The 20913-nt window shown below is 49.4% G+C and overlaps 2 protein-coding genes across 9 annotated transcripts in view; both read right to left on the minus strand.

Moving 5' to 3' along the window:
* Positions 1–394: 394 nt before the first annotated feature.
* Positions 395–20913, minus strand: part of LOC308595735 (uncharacterized protein) — a 40603-nt gene continuing 20084 nt past the window's right edge. Inside the window, exons 1-4 of one of the 8 annotated variants that reach the window (XM_081210403.1) lie at positions 5941–6011; positions 4786–4881; positions 3060–3182; positions 395–1705 (exon numbers count right to left, since the gene is read on the minus strand). In XM_081210403.1, the coding sequence (XP_081066529.1) occupies positions 437–1579 (1143 nt within the window). In that variant the 5' untranslated portion in view covers positions 1580–1705; positions 3060–3182; positions 4786–4881; positions 5941–6011 and the 3' untranslated portion in view covers positions 395–436. Of the gene's footprint in view, positions 1706–3059; positions 3183–4740; positions 4882–5940; positions 6012–14591; positions 14737–17439; positions 17611–20913 lie in introns of those variants that run through there. The other 7 variants (XM_081210401.1, XM_081210402.1, XM_081210404.1 and 4 more) reach the window with 7 other exon arrangements.
* The window catches only part of LOC308596854 (uncharacterized protein), a gene marked incomplete at its 3' end in the record, with an annotated part of 40124 nt that continues 30093 nt past the window's right edge, over positions 10883–20913 (minus strand). Inside the window, exons 4-5 of the mRNA XM_081212161.1 lie at positions 11672–12452; positions 10883–10922 (exon numbers count right to left, since the gene is read on the minus strand). Of these exons, the coding sequence (XP_081068287.1) occupies positions 10883–10922; positions 11672–12452 (821 nt within the window). The remainder of the gene's footprint in view (positions 10923–11671; positions 12453–20913) is intronic.

The raw sequence follows: 20913 nt of genomic DNA on the forward strand, positions 1-20913 counted from the left end.
ATTATAATTAAATCACTTTCTGTAATCTTTCCATTTAAACTGCTTCTCCTCATTTCTGCTGATGGTTTGTAGGGGTTGTATACAGTGGTGCCCCGCAAGATGAATGCCTCGCAAGACGAAAAACTCGCTAGACGAAAGAGTTTTCCGTTTTTGAGGTGCTTCGCAAAACGAATTTCCCTATGGGCTTGCTTCACAAGACGAAAATGTCTTGCAAGTTCTAAGCCACTAATAGTGCTAATCCGCTAACCGCCGTGCTTCGCAAGACGAAAAAACCCCAAGACGAAGAGAGTCACGGAACGGATTAATTTCGTCTTGTGAGGCACCACTGTACCTCCCACTAACTTCCTTACATTCATATGGTTTGTCTCTTGTGTGAGTTTGTTAATGTAAATCAAGGGGTCCACTCTGACTGAAGCTCCTTCCAGAGGCCAAACATTTAAATGGCTTCTCCGATGTGGGTCTGCTGATGTTTTCTAAAACTTCCACTGTGCCTGAAGCTCTTTCCGCACTCAATGCATTTAAATGGTTTCTCCCCTGTGTGAGTCCGTTGATGTGTTCTAAGGGCTCCATTATCACGAAAGTTCTTTCCGCACTCCATACATTTACATGGTTTCTCCCCTGTGTGAATCCGCTGGTGTCTTCTAAGGGTTTCATTGAAACTAAGGCACTTTCCACATTCCATACATTCATATGGTTTTTCGCCCGTGTGAGTACGCTGGTGTAATTTAAGGTTTGTATTCTTACTAAAGCTCTTTCCACACTCCATGCATTTATATGGTTTCTCCCCTGTGTGAGTTCGCTGGTGTATATTGAGGTGTCCACTCTGACTGAAGCTCTTTCCACATTCCATACATTTATATGGTTTCTCCCCTGCGTGAATCCGCTGGTGTAATTTAAGGTCTCCATTCTGACTGAAGAACTTTCCGCACTCCAGGCATTCAAATGGTTTCTCCCCTGTGTGAATCCGTTGATGTATTCTAAGGCTTCCATTCTGACTGAAGCTCTTTCCGCACTCCATACATTTATGTGGTTTCTCCCCTTTGTGAATCCATTGATGTATTCTAAGGCTTCCATTTTGACTAAAGCTCTTTCCACACTCCATACATTTATATAGTTTCTGCCCTGTATGAGTCCGTTGATGTGTTCTAAGGTTTCCATTATTAGTAAAGCTCTTTCCACACTCCATACATTTATATGGTTTCTCCCCTGTGTGAGTTCGCTGGTGTATATTGAGGTGTCCACTATGACTGAAGCATTTTCCACACTCCATACATTTAAATGGTTTCTCCCCTGTGTGAGTCCTCTGATGTGTTCTAAGTGTATTTCTCCAACTGAAGCTCTTTCCACAATCGAGACATTTAAAAGGTATTTTCCCTGTGTGAAATTGTTGATGTAAACTTAAGTGTCCATGTTGAGTGAAGTTCTTCCCACACTCCCTGCATTGGAATCCTTTCTTGCCCATGTGAGTCCGCTGATGTGTTCTACGTTTTCCACTATCTGTGAAACTTTTCCCACACTCCATACCTTTAAATGGTTTCTCCCCTTCTTGAGATCGCTGATGTGAACTATGTGTGCTCATTCAGTGAAGCATATTCCACATTTCACACATTTTAATGTCTATACATAATGAAACAAAAGTGCCCCATCCCTCAGAATTCTGACTGCCTTCTCCATCTCCTTCTTCAGAGTGGGAGGAAAGGAAATCCTGTTTGGGTTTCAAGGAAGAGAAGAAAGGGGAAGAGAACACATTAAGCGCCATTAGCACCTTCTCTTATTTCAGCAACTCCTACATTCCCCTGCTTCCTACCCATGTTCCCAGTTTTTAGGAAATGAAGATGCAATGTCACCAAATGATAGTAATGCATCAGCAACCTTTCATAATCCTCAGTCATCGTTAATAAAGCAGCATTATCTTGGAATACAGCCTTTTCAAATTGTTTCCTCAAAGGAAAGCCAGCTGATCTCTTTCCATGAAAAGGCCCTCTCTTTCCATGGTTCATCATTCCTTTGGACATTCCCCATCCTCTGCATCATAATCCTCCATCCACCTATATGTCTCCATGAATTACCTGCACAGTCCCATTGGTCTCAGGAGGTCCATATGAACCATTTTGTGAGACTCAGGTCTTCGTCTTTTCCAGGGACTGTGGTCTGGGTCAGTCAGAGAACTAGTGACAAGGCTTGGTGCTTGGGGTCAGCTGAATGGGTGCTCAGGGAAGCTCCTGTTCTTGGAACTGGACCTCAGTCTACATGCTTCTCATTCCATGGAGAGAGCAGAAGCAGCAGCAGAAGGAAAGCAGCTGGCAAATGGGAATCCCGGACGGAAACACCCCCCCCCCCATTGCTCCTTATAATAATGATGTGCTGCCTGATCTTGTGCCCGTCTCCTGACACAGGACTATCCTAATCTGGCACTGAAAAAGCTGGATATTAAAGGCAAATGGATAACTGTACTTAGTGGAAATTTCATCTTTGAATATGTAGTGCTGATTCATTAACAACCTGAAATAGTGTTATTTCTTGAGATATTAATTTATTCCTGATCTGTCTTAAATATTATAATTATAGGATGTCTTGGGTGTTGAATTGTTTCTTTAAATGTAAAGGTTCATCATTGTTCCACCCGATGTGTATGTCTTTAAGGGGCCAGAGAAAGGGCTAGAGCAAGATAATGAGACCCAGCTTTACAACTGTGAAACATAGCAGGTGCTGCTGAGTTGTATTTGATTAAGGTGTGTCGGCATTTGGGTGTAGTATATAAGGAGCAGCACCTAGCTCTCCCATTACCCCGGGGGATGGGTTGGTGGTTGGGTCTGGTTTGTTGTTGATGTATGTAGTGTAAATGGAGTTTTTGCTTTTGTGATTAAAACCTTGTTTGTTATTTTTGAGTCCCTTTTTAATGCATGGTCTCCCCAGCAAGCTCTCTGCAGCGCTACCATACTGCAAATAGCCAACATTGGGGTGTTAGGGGAGCAGTAGTACTTTTGTTGGAGGAAATGTAGTCTACCTTCTGGAGTACTTTTTCCACCATTGGTCTCTACCCTCCACTCAGCTCTCACCTGTGGCTTCCAGAAGCTGTCAGCATGCAAAATGGGCAGCAATCCCAGGAACGGCTTCCACTGACCGGCTAAACCAGGTGAGGACACTTGATGGGTCTCAAATCCTTGGTGGGCTGGGGAATTCTGGAAAACAGAAGCGCTATTTACATCATACATCACTGTAAAGTTATTCAAAATATTTGTCTTTTGATGAAAAGACCACCAATTATCCAATGGCCCCTTCAAAGCTAATGAACGTCTTGTGCCTGGAGCTTTTGTGGGCTGCAGGACCAGGAAAGCTTCTACCACCATTATCCTTCCAATTGGGATTCAGGTCTCATAATGGGATGGAAACTGCCCTGGTTGCACTGCTTGATGATTTCCGATGGGCTAGAGACCAAGGGGAAAGCTGTTTCCTGGTTCTGCTGGATCTCTCAGCGGCTTTGGAGACCTTTGACCATGGTATCCTTCTGGACCCTCTAGGGGAGCTGGGGGCCCTGCTATGCAGTGGTTCCCCTCCTTCCTCCTGGGCCATGTCCAGAAAGTGGTGTTCGGGGATGAGTGTTCAGACCCCTGGGCTCTCACTTGTGGGGTACCTCAGGGCTCCTCCTTCTCCCCATGCTTTTTAATATCTATATGAAGACACTGGGAGAGATCTTCAGGGGGTTTGGGCTGGGTGTTCCCCAGTATGTGGATGATACCCAGCTCTTCCTCTCTTTTAAATTGGAACCAGTGAAGGCAGTGAAGGTCCTGTGTGAGTTTCTGGAGGCAGTTAGAGGATGGATGGCGGATAACAGATTGAGGCTGAATCTTGACAAGGCAGAAATACTGTCCCAGGTGGAAAGGGGGCAGGCAGGTGTGAGAGACTCCCTTGACCCGATGGGGGTAACTGCCCCAAAAGGACCAGGTGCACAACCTGGGGGTCATTTAGGACTCACAACTGTCCATGTAGGCACAGGTCAATTCTGTGTCCAGGGCAGCTGTCTGCCAGTTCCATCTGGTATGCAGGATGAGACCCTACCTGACAGCACACTGTCTCTCCAGAGTGGTGCATGCTCTGGTGATCTCCCGCTTGGACTACTGCCATGTGCTACATGGGGCTACCTTTGGAGGTGACTCGTAAACTGCAACTAATCCAGAATGCGGCAGCTGGACAACAGAATGGGAGCAGCCGCTGAGACAACATAACACCAGTCCGAAAGGATCTTCACTGACTCCCAGTACATTTCTGAGCACAATTCACATTGTTGGTGATGACCTTTAATTTGTCTCCACCCCCATCACTCAGTCTGTACACTGAGGTCCTCCTTCAAGGGTCTTCTGCTGGTTGAACCCCCCCCCCATGAGAAGCGAAGTTACAGGGAAGCAGGCAAAGGGCAAGGAAAGGGGCAACTATCTGACATTTAGAAGACAGCTGAAGGCAGCCCTGTATCGGGAAGTTTTTAATGTCTGATGTTTTGCTGTCTTTTATATGTACTGTAAGCTGCCCAGAGTGGCTAGTGAAACCCAGCCAGATTGGCAGCATATAAATACTATCATTCTTATTATATTGTTATTGTTTTGTAGTTATTTTGGAATTCGTACTGCAATATCAGCTAACGAAATGTTATGGGTGGAGAGAATCACAGGGCTGCCGTAAACTGTAATCCCACCCATAACTTGTCATTCACATACAGTCTGTAAATTTGGGGAGGTCGCACACCTCACTTGTGCTAATACTGGCAGTCTTTGGCCTGTATAGGCACACCTTGTATGTAGAGCCTCCAGCCACAGGCACTGTCTATCATGAAAATGGGTCCTTTGACTGGGAAGAATCTCAGCTTGTCAGTCACTCTGACACTGCCTTCAAAGAATAAGAGGAACAGAAATGCTTTTGAGGTGCAACTTCTATATGAATCCTGCGAGGCATTCCATGGACTCTGCACCCCTGTTTCTGATGACAGATGTACATTTCCCTCATCCTCAATGAAGTAGGCATTGGAAAAGACAATAAAAATGGAATGCTGAGAGAGAGGAAAAGGTTTCTGGCTGTTTCCTGGTGGGATTGCGGAAACAGAGAACGGCTTCTGAAAAGGGCTCTCCCCTCCCCTCTTCCTCTCGGGATTTGAACTGCTGCGTCTGGACAGGGCAGGTGTTTATGCGGTGGGAAGAGCATGGAGCTTGCTGGAAGGAAGGGGTGGGGGGACTGGACCCCACACTTTCCAGGGATCCCTCTCTGGTCGCCTTGAAGGGGTGGCCGATTCCTGGGCGGGAGGGAGAAGGCAAGGCGGCCCCTCCGGAGATTCCCCGCGTCCGCCACGCGGACCTATATGCAACCTTTGCTTTGTACTTGTGTTAAACAATCAGCAACAAGCACATATGTGGCAATGCTGTAATATTCAATAAAAGGGACTCCCCGAGACATGCTCGAGAGGATGCCTCCCATCTATGACACAACCACTCGTCTGTCGTTTATTTCAACCCAACACGGACCCCTCCCTACAGACTGGTCTTCCTTTCCCTCTCTCATTGCTGCCCTTCCCTGCCCCACGGATGCTCCCCCCGACTTCCTCGACCCCCTCCCTCTTTCATTGAGTCTCCCCTGCACCCAGAGGCTGCCTTGGCGCGCCCCATCTCTCCATTAAGAGCACCCCCCCCAACACGAGCCACACGGGGGTCTCTATCCAGGCGTCCCTCGCGCCCGTTAACCCTTTCATGGCCCGCCTTTCTCCGTGCAGATCCCACAGGGCCCCAGGGATGCCTGTGCGGGGGAAACGGGGCAAGGAGGCCTTCGTGGGGACCCCCTGGGTGGGGGTCCCATGTCCGCCGCTGCCAAGGCGCCTAAGGGGCCCACGAAATATGCTTTGGGGAGCTGGCGGGGGTCTCTGGGTCCTTTTCTCCCCTCCCCCCGCGACCGCATTACCTCTTTGTCCTCGCTCCAGATTCTCCTTTCCTTTCCTGCAACATCCACGGGGGGGGGATCTACCTGCCGCCCCTCCTCCCCTTTCCGAAAGCGCGCGCCCCTAGAGCTGCGGGGCAGAGCAGCAATCCGGCGCAGAAGCTCCACTTCCAGGAGAAGCAGGCAGTTTGGGAGGAGGGCTCACCCCCCCCCCCATTCCCGGAACAGAGGTCGGATGGCGAAGAGGAGGAGCAACATATTGGGGAGGGGATTTGGGGTTGTGGGGGCGGGGTGAGAGGAGGATGTGCCGGGAGGGGAGGGGAGGAACAGGGGGGAGGGAGAGGAAGGTTTTTCCTCTCCCCTCTTCCTCCTGTAGATCAGGAGAGCGGGGGAGGGGCTGATGCTGGCAATCCAATTACAAATTGGGGTCCCCCACCCCACAATGTTTACATTGCAAAATCCTTCCCTCGCCCACCCCACGCCTTGAGCCGTGCGCCCGTGCTTTAGGAATTGGTGCTCTTCAAACCAGGAAGGGGGGACAGTTATACGACTCCCCCAAAACCCCAAGTCCCCACCACAGGCTCTGACTAAGGCCATGACAATGACCGTGGACACAGACACCTTCCATGCACAACAGCAAAGAGACTTAGAAAAGCAGCCTATACAACTGTAGCAAGAAGCGGATACCATGAATCGTACCTTGTCCTCCGAGTATCCAATATAGAAAACTGTAGAAACGTCAAATACCGGTAATCGCCCCAATTCAACGGTTTGATCGATTTCCTGGTTCCCACGACTAATGACTCCTCTGGAATTCGGGGATCTCGGGCTCCCCCTGACTCCATAATCCCTTAGGAGGCAGGAGGCGATGCAGGGCAGCACATGCCCCAGGCAGAAATCCATCGGATTATGGATTATTCTGGTACTTTGGGGAAAAGGTGTGGGAAACTGGGGCTGTTGACAGGGCTGGGTGACGGGTCCATGTTTCTGAATGCCAAAGACTCCTACTTTGTGACAAATCTGTGATGCATCAAAGATGCTGTGGAAAAATGTATTGTGGGAAATGGGGAGAAGTCTTAAAAATTCATGCAACCATCTTCTCGGGGTTCCTACTCTTGGTGTGTTTGAACCTTGTTGCAACAAATAAAGATCAGGTCAACTGACCGCCCTTTGCTTCTTTAACTTGGCTGGAGACTCCTTCTTTTGCTGACCGGAGGGACCCCCGGGGAGTGGCACCCTTACGAACTGGGCAGCGGAGTAAATCAGCACCCCGGGATATTTTCCTTCTCAACTCGTTCCCACCTGAGCCTCACCCCCTTACCAGGCACAACACAATGTGACAGGAGTGTGACTCCTGCCCTCAACAAACAAAATAGCTCCCCCTCCCCCCACTGGAGCAAAGCAACCCTGGGGTGCTGAGGTCCCCCAGTCCTTGGAATGAAAAGGGGAGGGGCTCGGGAAACCTTCCGGGAGCAGGCGGGGAGGGGGCTGCCCAGGCTCCAGAAGTTCATTCTCAGTTATTCCTCCCCCACCCCCTCCTCCTGCCTCTCCTCCTTTCCTACAGCTTCTTCACTTGTGGGGAAGCTGTGGCCCTTGCACAGGGGCCCCTTGGGCCTGATCCTGCAGGGCTTACCTGGCATTCCTCCAGATGCAGGTGAGCCCTCCTTTCTCCTTCAAGGTGAACAGGGTTTCCCAAATTTGGGTCTCCAGCTGTTTTCGGACTACAGCTGACATCACCCCTAGCTAGCAAGACCAGTGGTCAGGGATGATGGTGGAAAAGATTGTAAAACAGCTCCTTCTCCTTACGGGATGCACGAGGAGCCCGTCTAGGAAACAGTCGGTCTCCCAACAGTCAGAGAAACTAACAGAGACCAACCAAAGTAACGCTGGATCAAAGCGGCTGCTATGCCTGATCTTTTATTAAGGTAAGAAAGGTAAAGGACCCCTGGATGGTTAACTCCAGTCAAAGATGACTATGGGGTTGCAGTTCTCATCTCGCTTTCGGGCTGAGGGAACTGGCGTTTGTCCACAGACAGCTTCCTGGTCATGTGGCCTGCAGGACTAAACCACTTCTGGTGCATGACAAAAACCAGAGTGCACAGAAACACCGTTTACCTTCCCACCACCTATTTATCTACTTGCACTGGTGTGCTTTCAGACTGCTAGGTTGGCAGGAGCCGGAGCAGAGCAACGGGAGCTCACTCCGGTGTGGGAATTCAAACTGCCAACCTTCCGATCAGCAAGACCATGAGGCACTGTGGTTGAGACCACAGCGCCACCCACATCCCCCCTGATCTTTTATTAATAGACCTTCTGCAGCAGGGTCTGAAGCCACTCACGCAGGAGGAAGGGGGGAACTCTGAACAAAAGAAAGACCATACTTTTATAAATTTCCACCCCACCGTTTCCCACCCTTGTAGATCTGTCATGGAGGACGTCAGGAAGGAGGTGCCGCAGGGTGAGGTTACAGGTGAGGATCGTTTGTGAAGTGGATGGTGATAGTGACATTATTCATGCGTTTGCAAAGTACCTGGTGCTGGGGCCTGGGCTGCACCCATTCTGTTAATGGCTGTCCCTTTTGTGATGCTGCAGGAATGGACAGAGGAAACAGCATTGGAAGCAACAAGCAGTGCATGTATGGGCGTTCACAGTTCCCACTGTTGTGCTAAGATGTGTGGAATGTGATCCATCAGAAGCTGTACAAGTCAATCTGAGACAGACTGAATTGTATAATAGTGAGAAGCTCACACGAGCCTGCAACCAGCTATCTGCTGTGCATGTAAAAAGGGGAATGCGCTCTGCTTCATAAAGGAAATTGCTGCCGCAAGTTTGGAAGGATATTAACAAACAATATATCCTCTCCTGCCACCCTGAACATTCCCACAAGATGCTCCCATCTTTGTGTCAGATTGGAACTCTTACTGGGAGAAGTCAGTCTTTATTTGTGAATGGCTGTTACTTTGTTTGAAGAATGGTTTATTCAATAAAAGTGTCTTAGTCATGAATGGGTGTTTTTTTATATACTGTAGACCCAGTAGACGGCAGTGTGGAGTTGTCTATACTGGGTCTGTCATGACAGCAACAGTTACACTTTGTTCCATGTATTTTGTACAAAGTTTTACAAAGTCTGTTTCTGTAGCACATTCAAAGCATTACACAGTACGTTTGTGGTATCAACATGACCACGTTAGAGGCAAGGCTTTACACTTTTGGGACTATAATGTATATCTTTTCTTAATAACAATCACAGAAACATAACAGAGAATCCGCCTCCTTTTCCATAGACAGTACATCAATGGGAATTCTAGTCAGGCTTTCGAGGTGGCTCTGGCAAGTGAGCCCAGCTGCATGTGACAAGGGTGGGGAGGAATTCCTTCCTGTCAATCAGCTTTGAGTATAGGGGTGAGTCACCCTATTCCTCTGGCAGGAGTGATAGTGGGGCTTCCTTGCCCGCTTCCATTCAGCTCTGCCATCCCCAAATGGCAAGTCTCCTTCAGCCCTTGTGGGAGGGGACAGGCTGGAAGCTGAAGGGCTTCCCTTGGAGTAGACTTTGCTTCGCTGTCTGTTGACCTCAATCTCTGTATTTTTAATGTTCTGTTGGGTACCTGCAGCTCCTCATTCTCCCTCTTGCAATAAGGCTTGGGGGACTATCTCCCAATAAATTACATTATTTTAAGTTTTCTTCAGAATGTGCAGGGGGCAGGGATGAAGTTCTGGTGAAGAAGCAGTGTTTGGAGATCATGCGGTGGTGGGGGTGAAAGAGTTTGGTGCAAAAACCAGTCACACACAGATGCACCCGTCTTGCATGCTTGAGTAGAGCAACTCCAGGGCACGAGCCAAGTATCAGCATACTGAGCTTTCAAAGCATACAGTTCTCACTGGGTCCCCAGTGAGGCACAAAACTTTGCTCCTGAGAGCAAATCCAGTTTCAGCAGAAAAAAATTACAGCACACAGGATATCTAAGTCAGGCACACAATCCGGCAGAAGGGAGCAAGGGAGGAAAGAGGCTGGAAGGATACAGGGCAATGGATGTGTGTGTTTCAATTCCTGTCGTCTGGGAGAGAAGTCAGCAGTGTAGCATCTGCAGGGACTTCACGAAGAAAAGCTTTCTGCCGGCTGCTTCCAGGCACATCCCAAAATACACACTGCGATTCGCAGTGTATTGACATATCAATTGTTTTTCACAGGTTATCGGGATATGGTCTAGAAACCAGCATTGGATAAGATATCAATATATCGCCCAGCCCTAATCCTCACCCACCACCAGCAATCCATAATCACCCTCTCCCCTTCTCTATCAAAAGGTAAGCTAAAGGTAAAGGGACCCCTGACCATTAGGTCCAGTCGTGACCAACTCTGGGGTTGCGGCGCTCATCTCGCTTTGCTGGCCGAGGGAGCCGGCATACAGCTTCTGGGTCATGTGGCCAGCATGACTAAGCCCCTTCTGGTGAACCAGAACAGCACACGGAAAGACCGTTTACCTTCCCACCTGAGTGGTACCTATTTATCTACTTGCACTTTGACATACTTTTGAACTGCTAGGTTAGCAGGAGCAAGGACCGAGTAATCAGAGATCACCCTGTCACGGGGATTCAAACCATGGGCCTATGTTTTAACCCACAGTGCCACCCGCGTCCCTGTCAAAAGGTACTTTATATCTAAAATTATTCTCACTATTGTGAGACATTACCTTCATTTAAAGAAATACAGCACACAGGTACACGTACCAGCAGAAGGGAGCAAGGGAGGCAAGAGGCTGGAACGACACAGGGCAATGTGTTTTGTCAGGGAATGGTCTGAAGCCGAATATTGGGGAATCCATTCTCAAGGAGATCAGCTTTCCTCAGAAGAAGAGATGGAGGGGGAGAAACGCCCCCCTCGTTTCCAGTGGTCTCAGAAGCAGGGAGAGAAACAGACACAGAGCAGATTAGACAGGAGTTACCCAGTTTGAGATAATGACAACACTCAGCTGGGCCCTGAAGCCGGATCTCCTCTGAGTTCATTGCTGTGAAGAAGAGGGGACTCTGAGAGGAACATGTCCCGCACTCCATACATCTAAATGGGTTCTCCCATCTGAGACTCCCTTGATGTTTCTTAAACACTCCATTATAACTAAAGCACTTTCTGTAATCCTTCCATTTAAACTGCTTCTCTGCTTTGAGTTTGTTGATGGTTTGTCGGGTTTCAACTCTTAAAGTTCTTCCTGTCCATGAGTCTGTTGATCATAGAATCATAGACTCACAGAGCTGGAATAGACCACAAGGGTCATCGAGTCCAACTCCCTGCCAAGCAGGAAAATGTAGGACCTCCCCTAGGACTGAACCTTTATTTCCTTTCCTGAAATTTGTATGGTTTGTCTCTTGGGTGCGTTTGTTGGCGTAAATTAAAGGGTTCCACTCTGACTGAAGCTCCTTCCGCACGCCATAGATTTAAATGGTTTCTCCCATGTGTGTCTGCTGATGTTTTCTAAGATTTCCACTTTGACTGAAGCTCTTCCCACACTCCAGGCATTCAAATGGTTGCTCCGCTGTGTGAGTCCGTTGATGTCTTCTAAGGCTTCCACTATGAAGAAAGCTCTTTCCACACTCCATACATTTAAATGGTTTCTCCCCAGTGTGAGTCCGTAGATGAATACTGAGGTGTCCACTCTGACTGAAGCTCTTTCCGCACTCCATACATTTAAATGGTTTCTCCCCTGTGTGAGTCCGTTGATGTGTTCTAAGGGATGCATTGTAATTAAAGCTCTTTCCACACTCCATGCATTCATATGGTTTTTCAGCTGTATAAGTCCGCTGGTGTAATTTAAGGCTTCCATTCTGACGAAAGCTCTTTCCGCACTCCATACATTTATATCGTTTCTCCCCTGTGTGAGTCCGTTGATGTTTTCTAAGATTTCCACTTTGACTGAAGCTCTTCCCACACTCCAGGCATTCATATGGTTTTTCACCTGTATGAGTCCGCTGGTGTAATTTAAGGTTTCCATTCTTACTGAAGCTCTTTCCACACTCCATACATTTATATGGTTTCTCCCCTGTGTGAGTCTGTTGATGTATATTGAGGTGTCCACTCTGACTGAAGATCTTTCCACACTCCAGGCATTCAAATGGTTTCTCCGCTGTGTGAGTCCGTTGATGATTTCTAAAGCTTCCATTATGATGAAAGCTCTTACCGCACTCCATACATTTAAATGGTTTCTCACCTGTGTGAGTCCGTAGATGAATAATGAGGAGTCCACTCTGACTGAAGCTCTTTCCGCACTCCATACATTTAAATGGTTTCTCCCCTGTGTGAGTCCGTTGATGTGTTCTAAGGCTTCCATTCTCACTGAAGCACTTTCCACACTCCATGCATTCATATGGTTTTTCACCTGTATGAGTCCGCTGGTGTAATTTAAGGTATCCACTCTGACTGAAGCTCTTTTCGCACTCCATACATTTATATCGTTTCTCCCCTGTGTGAGTCCGTTGATGTGTTCTAAGGGATGAATTGGAATTAAAGCTCTTTCCACACTCCATGCATTCATATGGTTTTTCACCTGTATGAGTCCGCTGGTGTAATTTAAGGTGTTCATGCTGACTGAAGCTCTTTCCGCACTCTATGCATTTAAAAGGTTTTTCACCCGTGTGAGTCCGTTGATGTCTTCTAAGGACGCCATTCTGACTGAAGCTCTTTCCGCACTCCATACATTTAAATGGTTTTTCCGCTGTGTGAATCCATTGATGTGCTCTAAGCCTTCCATTATCAGTAAAGCTCTTTCCACACTGCATACATTTATATGGTTTTTCCCCTGTGTGAGTCCTTTGATGTGTTTTAAGCCTTCCATTTTTACTAAAGCTCTTTCCGCACTCCATACATTTATATGGTTTCTCCCCTGTGTGAGTCCATTGATGACATCTAAGGTCTCCATTCTGACTGAAGCTCTTTCCGCACTCCATACATTTATATGGTTTCTCCCCTGTGTGAGTTTGAAGATGAATATTGAAGTGTCCACTCTGACTGAAGCTCTTTCCGCACTCCATACATTTATATGGTTTCTCCCCTGTGTGGGTCCGTTGATGTATTCTAAGGTCTCCATTCTGACTGAAGCTCTTTCCGCACTCCATACATTTACATGGTTTCTCCCCTGTGTGAGTTTGTAGATGAATATTGAAGTGTCCACTCTGACTGAAGCTCTTTCCACACTCTAGGCATTTAAAAGGTTTTTCACCCGTGTGAGTCCGTTTGTGCTGTTTAAGCTCTCCACTCTGACAGAAGCTCTTTCCGCACTCCATACATTTATATGGTTTCTCCCCTGTGTGAGTCCGTTTGTGCTGTTTAAGGTGTCCACTCTGATGGAAGCTCTTTCCGCACGCCATACATTTATATGGTTTCTCCCCTGAGTGAGTCCGTTGATGTATTCTAAGTTTTCCATTTACCCTAAAGCTCTTTCCACACTCCATACATTTAAAAGGTTTTTCACCCGTGTGAGTCCGTTGATGTGTTCTAAGGCTTCCATTGAAACTGAAGCTCTTTCCGCACTCCATACATTTAAATGGTTTTTCCTGTTGGAGGTCGTTGATGTGAGCTATGTATGCTCATTCAGTGAAGCATATTCCACATTTGACACATTTTAATTTCTCTTCCTAATTAAACTGAAGGTGCCCGATCCCCTGAAGTTGTGACTGTCTTCTCCTTCACCTTCTTCAGAGTGGGAGGAAAGAAAATCCTGTTTGGGTTTCAAGGAAGAGAACAAAGGAAAAGAGAGCACATCAGATGCCATTAGCACCACCTCATATTTCAACATATCCTACATTTCCCCGCATCCTACCCTTGTTCCAAATTTTTAGGAAATGAAAATGCAATGTCATCAAATGATAGCAATGCATCAGCAACCTTTCATAATCCTCAATCAGCAGCATGATAAAGCAGCATGATATTGGAATGCAGACTTTTCAAACAATTGTTTCCTCACCAGGAAAGGCAGCTGCTCTCTTTCCATGAAAAGGCCCTCTCTTTCTCTGGTCCATCGTTCCTTTGGACATTTCCCATCCTCTGCAACATAATCGTCCATCCACCTCTGTCTCTTAATGAATCACCTGCACAGTCCCATTGGCCTCAGGAGGTCCATATGGACTATTATGTGAGACCTAGGTCTATGCCTTTTCCAGGGACTGTGGTCTGGGTTAGTCAGAGAACTAGTGACAAGTCTTGGTGCTTCGGGTCAGCTGAATGGGTGCTCAGGGAAGCTCCTGTTCTTGGAGATGGACCTCCGTCTAGATGCCTTGCATTGCATGGAAAGAGAAGGAGAAGAAGGAAAGCAGCTGACGCATGGGAATCCCAGACGGAGAAACTCACCCCCATTGCTCCTTATAATAATGAGGTGCAGCCTGATCTTTTCCTGTCTCCTGAATCAGGACTATCCTAAAATGACACTTACAAATCTGAATACTAAAGGCAAATAGATAACTGTACTTAATGGAAACTTCATCCTTGAATATGTAGTATTGATTCATTAACAGCCTGAAGTTATGTTGTTTCTTGAAAAATAAATTTATTCCTGATCTGTCTTAAATATCATAATTATAGGATGGCTTGGGGTGTTAGGGGAGCGGTAGTACCTTTGGTGGGCGACATGTAGTCCACCTTGTGGGGTAATTTTTCCACCATTGGTCCCCACCCTGCACTCAGCTCTCACCTGTGGCTTCCAGAAGCTGTCGGCATGCAACAGAGGCAGCGATCCAAGCAACAGCTTCAATGGGCTGGCTAAACCAGGTGAGGATATCTGCTGGGTCTCAAATTCTTGGTGGGTTGGGGAATTCTGCTGCAGGTGAAGGCAGACCCTGGTGGATGGAGAGGAGGAGAACAACAGTGAATCCCACAGTCAAAAAGGCAGATTCCGCCCATGCTGCAGAGGAAAGTGAAGGGCTGATGTGATTGTCAACCGGGGAAGGAAGCCCATCGAGAAGGAAAACTCCGATCCTAAACCTTCACTGCCTTGTGAGTTATCTTCAGGAGAAGAGAAGGCTATGGGGGGAAACCTACACAAATCCAGAATGGACTCTCTAAGACGTTTGGATGGTGTCCTGCACACCTCCTTCCAGCATCTCCGATGGCCCCTTGAAAGCTAATGAAAGTCTTGGGCATGGAGCTTTTGGAGGGGCAGGACCAGGAAAGCTTCTGCCACCATTATCCTTCCAATTCGGATTCAGGCCTCATCATGGGACGGAAACTGCCCTGGTTGTGCTGCTTGATGATCTCCAATGGGCTAGAGACCAAGGGGAAAAAAGCTCTTTCCTGGTTCTGCTGGATCTCTCAGCGGCTTTGGAGACCTTTGGCCATGGTGTCCTACTGGACCCTCTAGGGGAGCTAGGGGCACAGCTGTGCAGTGGTTCCCCTCCTTCCTCCTGGGCCATGTCCAGAAGGTGGTGTTGGGGGATGAGTGTTCAGACCTCTGGGCTCTCACTTGTGGGGTTCCTGAGGGCTCCATCCTCTCCCCCATGCTTTTTAATATCTATATGAAGACGCTGGGAGAGATCATCAGGGGGTTTGTGTTGGGTGTTCCCTGGTATGTGGATGATACCAAGCTCTGCCTCTCTTTTAAATTGGAAACAGTGATGGTACTGTATGAGTGTCTGGAGGCAGTTGAAGGATGGATGGTGGCTAACAGATTGAGGTTGAATCTTGACAAGACAGAAATACTGTCCCAGGGGGAAAGGGGGCAGGCAGGTGTGGGAGACGCCCTAGACCTGATGTAGGTAACTGTGCCCCAAAAGGACCAGGTGCACAACCTGGGGGTCATTTTGGACTCAAAGCTGTCCATGGAGGCACAGGTCAATTCTGCGTCCAGGGCAGTTGTCTGCCAGCTCCATCTGGTAGGCTGGCTGAGACCCTCCATGCCTGGAGACTGTCTCCCCAGAGTGGTGCATATTCTTTTGATCTCCCGCTTGGAGTACTGCCATGTGCTACATGGGGCCATCTTTGAAGGTAACTTGTAAACTGCAACTAATCCAGAATGTGGCAGCTAGAGAACAGAATGGGAGCAGCCGCTGAGACCACATAACAGCAGTCTGAAAGGATCTTCACTGACTCCCAGTACATTTCTGAGCACAATTCACATTGTTGGTGCTGACCTTTAAATTGTTGTGGTTGCATTTTTCAGGCATAGATTCCTGTTATGCCTTCAGTCACAAATTTATTTGCTGAAGGGATTTTTTGCTGTCTCTGAGCTTTATTTCCTACTCTGCTAATTGTATGTCGGACTTGCTCTGGAGATCATTGTGGAGCAGCAAGATCATTGACCTAAAGCCCTACAGCCTCACTCTCGATAGACCTGAAGGAGTGTCTCCACCCCCATCACTCAGTCTGTACACTGAGGTCCTCCTTCGAGGGTCTTCTGCTGGTTCAAAACACCCCGTGAGAAGCGAAGTTACACGTAAGCAGGCATAGGGCAAGGAAATGGGCAACTATCTGACATTTAGGTGACAGCTGAAGGCAGCCCTGTATCGGGAGGTTTTTAATGTCTGATGTTTTACTGTCTTTTATATGTACTGTAAGCTGCCCAGAGTGGCTGGTGAAACCCAGCCAGTTAGGCAAGGTAGAATACTACAATCATTCGTATTATATTGTTATTCTTTTGTAGTTATTTTGGATTTTGTACTGCCATATCAGCTCACAAAATATCATGGGTGGAGAAAATCACAGGGATGCCATAAACGGTAATCCCACCCACTACTTCTCATTTACATACAGTCTGTAAATAAGGGGAGGTCAAATACCTCACTTGTGCTAATACTGGCAGTTTTTGGCCTGTATAGGCACACCTTGTATGTAGAGCCTCCAGTCACAGGCACTGTCTATCATGAAAATGGGTCCTTTGACTGGGAAGAATCTCAGCTTGTCAGTCACTCTGACATTCCCTACCAAAAATAAGAGGAACAGAAATGCTTTTGAGGTGCAACTTCTGTATCAAGCCTGAGAGCCATTCCATGGACTCTGCACCCCTGTTTCTGATGACAGGTGTACATTATCCTCATCCTCAATGAAGCTGGCAGTGGAAAAGACATTAAAGATGGAAGCCTGAGAGAGAGGAAAAGGTTTCTGGCTGATTCCCGGCTGGGATTGCGGAAACCAAGAGCCGCTTCTGAGAAGGCCTCTCCCCTCCCCTCTTCCTCTCCGGATTTGAACCGCTGCGACTGGGCAGGGCAGGGGTTTATGGGGGCGTGAAGAGGATGCAGCTTGCAAGAAGGAAGCCACAGGGGGGTCTCTATCCAGGCGTCCCTCGAGCCCGTTAACCCTTTCATGACCCGCCTTTCTCCGTGCAGATACCACAGGGACCCAAATATCCCTGCGTGGGGGAAACGGGGCAAAGGGGCCCTCGTGGGGACCCCCTCGGTGGGCGCCCCATGTCCGCCGCTGCCAAGGCGCAGCACGGATGCAGGGATCTAGGCCATGCCGACGGGACGCATGAAAGGCGCTTTGGGGAGCTGGCGCGGCGTCCCTACCTGGGTCCTTTTCTGTCCTCCCCCCCCCCGCGACCCCTTTACCTCTTTCTCCTCGCTCCAGATGCTCCTTTCCTTTCCTGCAACATCCACCTGGGGGGGGGGGCGGTGTCGCCTGCCGCCCCTCCTCCCCTTTCCGAAAGCGCGCGCCCCTAGAGCTACGGCGCAGAGCAGCAATCCGGAGTGGAAGCTCCACTTCCGGGAGAAGCAGGCAGGTTGGGAACAGAGTTCTATTCCCGGAACAGAGGTGAGATGGCGAGGAGGAGGGGCAACATATTGGGGAGGGGATTTGGGATTGTGGGGGCGGGGTGAGGGAAGGATGTGCCGGGAGGGGAGGGGAGGAACAGGGGGGAGGGAGAGGAAGGTTTCCCTCCTCCCCTCTTCCATCTGTGGATCAGGAGAGCGGGGGAGGGGCTGATCGTGGCAATCCAATTACTAAGTGGGGTTTCCCCCCAATGTTTACATTGTAAAATCCTTCTCTCGCCCACCCCACGCCACAGGCCGTGCGTCCGTGTTTTAGGTATTGGTGCTCTTCAAACCAGGAAGGGGGGACAGTTATACGACTCCCCCAAAACCCCAATTCTCCACCACAGCCTCGGCCTAAGGCCAGGACAATGACCATTTGCACATGCGCTTTCCATGCACAACAGCAAAGAGGCTCAGAAAAGCAGCCTATACAATTGTAGCAAGAAGCGGATACCATGAATCGGACTGTTTCCTCCGACTATCCAGTACGCCTAATGGTTCCTCTGGAATTGGGGGATCCAGGGCTCCCCCTGACTCCATCATCCCTTAGGAGGCAGGGGGCGATCAAGGGGAGCACATGTCCCAGACAGAAATCCCTCGGGGTGGCGGATTGAATTCTGATGCATTCAAAGGAGAAGCGCAGGAAAGCCTTCCAGTTGGGGGGATGTCCGAATACTATTATGGTTCTTTGGGGAAGAGGGTAGTTAAAACGTGTGGGAAAATAGGGTTACCAACGGGCAGGGTGACGTGCTCATTTTTCTAAATGCCAAAGACTCCTACTTTGTGACATATTTGTGATGTATCCAGTGGCGTAGCGTGGGGGGTGCCAGGGGTGCCGGCCGAACCAGGCGCAACATCTGGGGGGGGCGCGAGTCCAGAGGGAAGGGACAAGTTCCTTCCTCCGCCAGTCTCCCCGCCGCCACCGCTAGCCTTGCGCCCTAGCGCGCGCCCCCCCCACCGCTGCGGCTGCGCTCCACTCACTGCTCGCAGGAGGAGCAGCCGCTGCAGCAGCACCGACGCCGCCACTGACGCCTGGCCGGGCACGGGCAGCCTCCACATCCCCCCGCCGCCGCCATCCCCTCGGCCCAGCCACAGGCGGCGGCTGCTTCTGCCGACTGGGAGGGAGGAGAGCTCCGAGGGGCCTCGCCGCGCCCTGCGCTCCCCAAAACCCTCCGAGAGGAAGCCGGCGGGCGGGCAAGGGTCTCCCGGCAGAAGGGGGCGCCGCTGGCTCCGGCTCTCAGCCGCGGGGGGGGGGGGCGAGGACGGAGCACATCTGGATGCCCCCGAACCCGGCCGGGAGGAGGAGAGGCGCTCGCCAAGCCCAGATCTGGAGCTCCACCTACAGCCCAAGGAGAGGAGGGGGCGGGGAGGCGCCCGAGGGAAGGGGGCTTCGGCTGCCTCGGCCCACGGGGGCTCCGCAAATAATAAATTTAATAAATTCCTGATGAGCCTTTGGGGGGGGGTCCTTGGCTCCTTCGCTCGCCCCCAGTCCCAGTGGCGTAGAGTGGGGGGGTGCAGGGGGCCGGGCGCAACATCTGGGGGGCACGCTCGCGCTCGAGTGCTAAAATCCACGGGTTAGGGGGCGCAAATTACTTGCCTTGCCCCGGGTGCTGACAACCCACGCTACGCCACTGGATGTGTCAATAACCCTGTTTAAAAATGTATTGTGTTAAATGGGGAGACGTGTTAAAATTTCGTGCAACCATATGCAATTGTTGTAAGAATTTTTAGGTCTAATATATACAAAATAAATGTTCTATGAACACACCACATGTCTGAATCCAATAGAAAAATTTCTGGAACCATTTTGTCCCTCCCAAATTAACCTCAAATATTTCTCTGCAAGGTCATAGTGGGAAACTTCACCATTGTCTAGACAGCATCTTAAAAAGTAGAGACATCACCTTGCCAACAAAGGTCCATATAGTAAAAGCTATGGTTTTCCCAGTAGTGGTGTATGGAAGTGAAAGCTGGAATATAAAGAAGGCTGGTCGCCGAAGAATGGATGCTTTTGAATTCTGGTGCTGGAGGAGACTCTTGAGAGTCCCATGGACTGCAAGAAGATCAAACCTCTCCATTCTTAAGGAAATCAGTCCTGAGTGCTCACTGGAAGGACAGATCGTGAAGCTGAGGTTCCAATACTTTAGCCACCTCATGAGAAGAGAAAACTCCCTGGAAAAGACCCTGATGTTGGGAAAGATGGAGGGCACAAGGAGAAGGGGACAACAGAGGACGAGATGGTTGGACAGTGTTCTCGAAGAGACCAGCATGAGTTTGACCAAACTGTGGGAGGCAGTGGAAGACAGGAGTGCCTGGCGTGCTCTGGTCCATGGGGTCACGAAGAGTCGGATACGACTAAACACCTAAACAACAAGAAGACATGAATAAGGGACGCGGGTGGCGCTGCGGGTTAAACCACAGAGCCTAGGACTTGCTGATCAGAAGGTCGGCGGTTCGAATCCCCACGAGGTGAGCTCCTGTTGCTTGGTCCCTGCTCCTGCCAACCTAGCAGTTTGAAAGCACGTCAAAGTGCAAGTAGATAAATAGGTACTGGTCCGGTGGGAAGGTAAACGGCATTTCTGTACACTGCTCTGTACACTGCTCTTCCCTAAACTTCGCCAGAAATGTGCCCCAAGAAGAAATGTGCTTCCCCAATCAGAGGCAGCCGTCCTTCTCTGGGGCTCAAGTGCTGCCGGTGGGCTTCCCAGAAGAGGCCCCTGCTTGGCCCCTGGGAGGACAGGGGCCCCCGTGGGCCTGATCCTGCAGGGCTCACCTGATGTTCTAATGCAGGTGAATACTCCTTTGTACTTCAGGGAGAACGGGGTTTCCCAAATTTGGGTCTCCAGCTGTTTTTGGACTATAGAACCCACCATCCCAAGCTAGCAAGACTAGGGATGAAGGGAATTGTTGGCAGGCCCTGCAGCTGGCTCTGGAAAGTGAGCCCAGCTGCATGTGACCAGTGAGGGGAGAATTCCTTCCTGGATTCCAGAAGTGGTCATCACCTTTGATTATAGGGTCAGTGCCCCTATTCCTCTAGCAGGAGCGATTGTGAGGCTTCCTTGCCCGCTTCCATTCAGCTCCGCCATTCCCAAATGGCAATTCTTCTTTAGCCATTGTGGGAGCAGACGGGCTGGAAGCTGAAGTGGCTTCCCTTTGATTAGGCTTTGCTTCGCTTTCTGCTGACCTCAGCCTCTTGGATTGTGGCCAGCTTTCCTCTTCCATTTCCCTGAATGCTGAGCAGTGTTGAATGTGAGGGGAAGCAAATGTCACCCC

Source organism: Podarcis bocagei (assembly GCF_964188305.1).
Source record: "Podarcis bocagei genome assembly, chromosome: 10".
Classification (NCBI taxonomy): domain Eukaryota; kingdom Metazoa; phylum Chordata; class Lepidosauria; order Squamata; family Lacertidae; genus Podarcis; species Podarcis bocagei.